Source organism: Meleagris gallopavo, chromosome 1 (assembly GCF_000146605.3).
Source record: "Meleagris gallopavo isolate NT-WF06-2002-E0010 breed Aviagen turkey brand Nicholas breeding stock chromosome 1, Turkey_5.1, whole genome shotgun sequence".
Classification (NCBI taxonomy): Eukaryota; Metazoa; Chordata; class Aves; order Galliformes; family Phasianidae; genus Meleagris; species Meleagris gallopavo.
This window is the reverse complement of record NC_015011.2, coordinates 46,286,904-46,293,097: the sequence shown is the minus strand read 5'-3', so window position 1 is coordinate 46,293,097 and position 6,194 is coordinate 46,286,904. Positions and strand designations below refer to the sequence as shown.

Sequence of the window (6,194 nt, the reverse complement as noted above, 5' to 3'; positions counted from 1 at the left end):
AAAAAAAAAGGCAATAGAGACAACTCTAAGTTGGCAGAATTGCTCTGCTTATTCGCTACCATCTAGATCTAACGTCCAGGTGACTCAAACAGTCCTAGTCTTAGTCTTTTTTTACTGCTTTGTAAGAAGGCAGCCTGAATCATAATTTGCTTCTCAGAATGCTCATCCCATGGGAAATACATCCTACTAGATTCTCAGTTCTTGCATCTAGGTGTCTAGCAGTACCACCACAGTAAAGTGCAAACAATTAGTCAAACCCCTACACCTTTTAGCTCTGTATTTTATTTTTGCAAACTTCCTCTAGGCTGATTCAGGGAGAAATTTGCCTGCATGAATTTAAAAAAAAGTTAGATTTGGATAGCTGGTAATTCATTAATTATCTGGACTTCAGTACAACTTTTTATCCAGTGCTTTGTGAAGTACTTCTAGGAAAATCATTCCCCTTCACTCAGATCAAAGCATGCCATATGAGTGGAAAACGGGCTGCAGCTGCATCAGCAAAGGACAGTGATGCTTAACAGTATCGCTGCTGGTGAACAGAGATAATGGAGCCACTGTAACAAATATCTCACATGACAACTGGAATTTTTCAGATTTTTTTTCTTTTATCAGCAAGTATCAATCAAAACAAAACACTTTTTAAGAGACCTTTTGACTTTCACACATGGTTTCTGCCCACTCTCTTGCCAATGGATGGTAGAAATGGCAAGATCCATTAAGTCCTGTCATAAACAAATCTCAGGCATTTGAGGGTGTGTGGTCCTCAGGAGACCTCTCCAACTGAGATGAGAATATACTTGAATTTTAATCTTCTCCTTCAGTACAGCAAACAGATGCATGCAGATGTTCTTGTTCTCAAACCCCAACTCTTTCCAACTCCACGTTTCTCCCAGGAAGATCCCTTCCACTGCCACTCATCTCAGCCTTCTCTGATGCTTTGATCCCCTGTCCTAAATGCCTGCCTGTTGCTTCCAACCCCTTTTTGCTTGCCAGTTCCTTTCTCTGTTCCCTGGACCAAAATCCCCTGTAATCCGGCTGCTGGCATAGAATTCGCCATGTGAAGATTTACTGCTTGGAAAGCTCTGTCCACACAGGGGTGAGAATTGGAGAAAATTTATCTGAAAGACCCCATCTATCCCACCATCTTGCTGTGGGAAATCAGAAAAACCCATCCTCAATTCCTTTAAAATAGCCACTTCCTCAGGATCCAACCAGAAGGCTAAGTGTTAAGAAGAACTGCAACATTAATTGCTGTCCGGTCACTTATATAATGTTCTTTGGCATCTCACAAACTGTATGTACAAGATCACCTCTCATAACAGTGGAATGTGACCATTGCTAGGCAGAAATGCAACAGCTGTTTGTCATCTCCCACTGGAAGGGAACAAAACTGGCCTAGAAGCAAGGAAGTACACAATGTCTCACTGAGAGAGTGGGGAAGCGGGATACAAAGGTTATTCCCCCTTGGAGGTAAACTGGCAAAAGGTGAACAGATCCAACTTCTCCATTTAATTATCCAGATAATCATCTTTTCCTCCCACTTGGTCATTGCTCCCCTAATACACAGAACAGGACATGATGCCCTCTATTTCCATGGAAGTAATCGCTGTCTTTCCTTTTTGCTCTCCCACGACTCTCCTCTTTGGACTTACCTTACCCTCAAAGAGCTCCGCTGCTGAACGATATCTGCGCATTTGCTCAGGATGCTCTGGGGACTTCTTGTCTGTGAACAGGAGGAGGTGGAGCAGGAGAGAACTGTGCAGCACACCTACTGCTGTCTGCCAAAAACATGACCACCACAAACAGAGAGAGAAACACACAGACATTCAATGCACATCAGATGCACTGCCAGAAGGGCATCAACTCCTATGCCTAAGCTGAGACTTCCTTGCAAATCAGTCTAATAAGCAGGACAAGTTCTTTTAAAGCAGGAGGCATCTAATCTGGGTTCTTTGTGGAAGCACGTAACCTCTTGGTTTCACTTATTCCTGAGCCAAGAATCTGCAGATCACAAGGGCTCCTCACTGGCCTTGGAATGGCCAGTGACCAGGCAGGGAGACTGTCTGTTCAGAGCAAGCGATGTCTGGAAGGGCAAGGAACTGGAGAGGGAAGGCCTGAAAACACTCAATATAATAAGAGGAGACTCAGGGGAGACCTTATCACACTCCGCAATGACCAGAAAGGAGATGGTAGCGAAGCTGGGGTCAGCCTCATGGCCTCAAGTTGCACCAGGGGAGGTTCAGCTTGGAGATTACAAAAAAATTCTCCAAAAGAGTGGTCAGGCACTGGAACAAGCTGTCCAGGGGGTGGTGGAATCAATGTCCCTGGAAGTTTTCAAGAAACATGTAGCTGTGGAACTGAGGAACATAGTGGACAGTGTTGGTGGTAGGTGGATAGTTGGGCTAGATGATCAAACATGTCTTTTCCAGCCTTAATGATTCTGATTGTATGATTCCATGGTAATGATGGCCTGAATTGCTGAGATCCAGCACCTGGCTGAATTGGGAACAAGCAAGTGGGAAGGGTTTGTGGTGCCAGCGTTGATGTGTCATCTTATTTCCTTTCCTTTGTGTTTTGGATGAGGGTGAGCCCAAAGTTCCATTTCAGCAACCCAAGGGGCTGGGCAGCCCAAAGTGCTTCGGGTTAAGACTACCTCCATGGCTCTGCAGTGAGGAGAGGACTACAGCAGGCTGTGCCTGGGCAGGGGCTGAGCAGGCCACACACAATTACCCTTTGTGAGAAGCAGGGGCTGGTAGTGTCCAGGAAGCCCATGTGCAACCTCCAGGTATTCACTGCTCCTCATCCCACCTCTCCTCCCACCTGCTCCTCAGCCAAAGCGCCTCTCCCTCAAACCAAACAGGAGTGGGGCTGTGCTCCAGCTGACCTGCTGCATCCCCACACGCAGCCAAAACCACAAAGGCCATAGAGATCCATGCCAGCACTTGCTCAGAGGAAGAAAAAGTCTCCACACGCTCCAGGAGTAACAGAGACAGGGTCAGAGAGTGCATGTCTGTGCCACAAAGCATCTTGTTTCTGGTGGCTGGGATTTTTTCCTTTCCATAATGCTTATCAGACTTTTCATATCCCTTAACTTCTCTGTAGCATGCAGGTGGGGCAGGGCAGAACAGAGTGAACGCAGAGTGTCAGAAGACCTCATGGGAAAGGACAGGGCTAGAGATGAGAGTGAAGCCAGGCAGCACCAAGAGCCATGGGCCTGCAGGGGCATGGCTGGAGCAGCAGTTCCCCCAACAGTGGCACACAAAGATGTATCTGTCCACGCAGACTTTCGCAAGAGATTTGCATAGCTTAGCATCACGGCTGGATTGCATCACACCCTCCTGGGAAGTACACAGGCTAAGTGTTGCTTAAAAATGCCTGAAGTATGTGGGAGAAACAGTTAGGGCCCCAGGACAGGGAGAGAAACTCTTGGCAGCGCTTGATTTGATCCCTGTTATCCAAGCCTTTGCTGACCTGCAGCATTCTTAGATATAAACAGCATATGCAGTGGAAATAAATATTTACAAAAAAAAAAGAAAAAAAAAAGAAAAACCCAACAAGCTATGTTAGCAGAGCTGGAAGGGCTTCAAGCCTTGGACTGCAGGAGGCACTGTTAATTGCACACCTTGGTAGGGCTCCAGAGTGTCAAGAGAAAACAAAACAAAACAAAACAAAACAAAACAAACAAACAAAAAAACCACCACATGTACTGCAAGCCAGGATGGAAGGAATGGCTGAAAAGCTCAGGAGCTCCAGGTCAGAAAGGCAGTCTGGGTGCTGAATAGGACACTATGGAGCAGAAACTCATAGAGAGAGAGCTACAATCTGATAAACTGCCAAGGGATGCAGTGAAGGCCACAAGGATTCAGAAGGCCAGGATTTTTATAAAGATAATAAGAACATCCCCACTGTCACTTCTGGGCTGTTCTCAAAGAGCTGTCAGGACAGTGGGGCAGGATATAGCTTTTCTGTTCTAGGAAATATTTTGTGATTTTGAAATGTTTTTCATATCCCTTCTCAGAAGGAAAAAAACAAATACACATTTTAATTATTATTTAAAAAAAAATAGAAGAAAAAAGATTCTACAGTATTTCACTTCAGAAACAAAATGCTGCATTTCCAAAACAAAATGCTCTCCCAAAATAGCATGCTGAACCTGTATTGGGGAATGTGCCAGCCCTCCTAGCTGATGTTTGGCATCTGTTTGAAAAGATACAGCTTTGAAACTGTTCAGACCATTCTCCTTTGATTATACTGAGCATGATCAGCACTGCTAGAGCTATTCAGAAGACACTGTTAGCAATGACAGTCTCAGCCTTGCAGTCAGCTGGACTTATAAAACCCACTTGCTCCATAGCAAGCATCCCAGTGAAATGCCAGCATTTCAGGGGAATCTGAATCCTTGGTCACCCTCTGTAGGCAGAAGGAGATGTGCCAAGTGCCAGACAGGTGGATAAGCTAAAGAAAATGACCAGCATGGAAGCATTCAGTACAAAAAGGACATGAAACAATTATTGTCCAAAAGAGGCCTACAAAGATGATAAAGGGTCTGGAGGACAAGGCATATGAGAAGCAGCTGAGCTTCCCTGGTTGGCTCAGTGCAGAGCAGAGGAGCTGAGGGCAGGCTGATGGTGGCTGCAGCTTCTCACAGGGAGCGGAGGGGCAGCGCTGAGCTCTGCTCTGTGTGACAGCGACAGGGCCCGAGGGAACGGCATGGAGCTGTGTCAGGGGAGGGGCAGCTGGGGGTCAGGGACAACGTCTGCACCACGGGGCGATGGACTTGGAGCGGGCTGCCCAGGGCAATGGGCACCGCCTCAAGTGCCGGAGTTCAAGAAGCATCTGGACGGTGCTCTCAGGCCTGATTTTCGGGTTGTCCTGTGTTGGAGCCAAGAGTTGAACTTGCGCATCCTTATGGGTCCCTTCCAGATCAGGATATTCTATGACTCTGTGATTCTATGATCCTATGATCCTATGTCTGATTTTTTTTTTGTTGAGTTGACAAACAATGGGGTAAAGGATGGAGGGGATGGGAAAATTTTTGTTTGGGAAGTTTTCTACCAGCTTTTGAATATGCTTTGAAATAGCCAGACATATGTTAAGCCCATTTTTCTGGGTGATGAAGGAAAGCCTGCTCCAAGGAGCAGGTCGCTGGATTTCCATGTTTCTTGAGGTTTCTCAGCCACGGAGACGGGATCCTGGCCAAGCAAGATCTGCAGGCATGGTACGACATGACAAATGCCCAAAGGAAGATGCAGCAAGAGTGGTAAGAAATGCAGTTCTTTGCCCACCAATGCCTCAAATCTACTGGGAGATCAGAGGAACTGCCTTCTATCCTCTCTCCACCCCACTTGTCTAATCCAATGCAAGATCTGCTCCCACATCAATCAGCAGCAGCAAAGATATGCATGGTTTTCCCCTAACTCCATCTACACCACTGTGGCAACCCCTGCACACATCCTCATGCATAAACACTTGAGCCAAAGGATGGCAAGTATGGGGGAGGCTGGGTGCTGGGGTGAGGGCAGTGAGGAGCTGCTAATTACCGTAGGGTTGTACTCTGTCACCAGGCGGAGCTCATTCATTCGAATGAAACGACTCATCTTATCGGCATCAATTTCTTCTTTGTCCAAATCCATATCTCTCCGGTCTTTGTCTGCCTGAAGACATGCAAAGATACCACAGGTCACAGTTGTCCCCTCCTTATTTCCTTCAGAGCTGCTGATGGCACTCACTCACAGACACACCCACCCCCCAGGACACCACCTTTGTCTTCTTTCCAGAATGAAATCGCCGTTTCTTGAGCCATTAGACCTACAGAGATCTGCACGCACTTTGACATAAGGATCTTCCACCCTCTCTCAGTCTCCCAAGGACAAGGCAAACTCATGGCACATGAGAAATCACTGAGGACAAGACGTCCTATCATTATCTGCTCCTACTGCACTGGAGACAGGGAAGATTAGCCAATAAACTAATCTAGGAATTGTGGGAAGAGATCATTAACATAGCCTAATTCCTTACATTGATTTTGGCTTTATATTCCTTTTTAAAATCTTCATCTGCTTATTCTATTTCTTCTACAAGTAATAAACATTGGCATGGACTGTATGGATTTCCTGGAAACATTGTGCAAGCAGGAAATCTCTCCAATAAAACGAGGATTTTTTTCCAGTACAGCAGAAAAAAAAAAAATACAA

General features: G+C 46.1%; 1 protein-coding gene across 1 annotated transcript in view; it reads right to left on the bottom strand.

Annotated features, from left to right (window-relative positions):
• The window catches only part of ERP27 (endoplasmic reticulum protein 27), a gene marked incomplete at its 5' end in the record, with an annotated part of 16,501 nt that overhangs the window by 6,640 nt on the left and 3,667 nt on the right, over positions 1 to 6,194 (bottom strand). The window contains 2 exons of the mRNA XM_031552162.1: positions 1,653 to 1,778; positions 5,541 to 5,654. Of these exons, the coding sequence (XP_031408022.1) occupies positions 1,653 to 1,778; positions 5,541 to 5,654 (240 nt within the window). The remainder of the gene's footprint in view (positions 1 to 1,652; positions 1,779 to 5,540; positions 5,655 to 6,194) is intronic.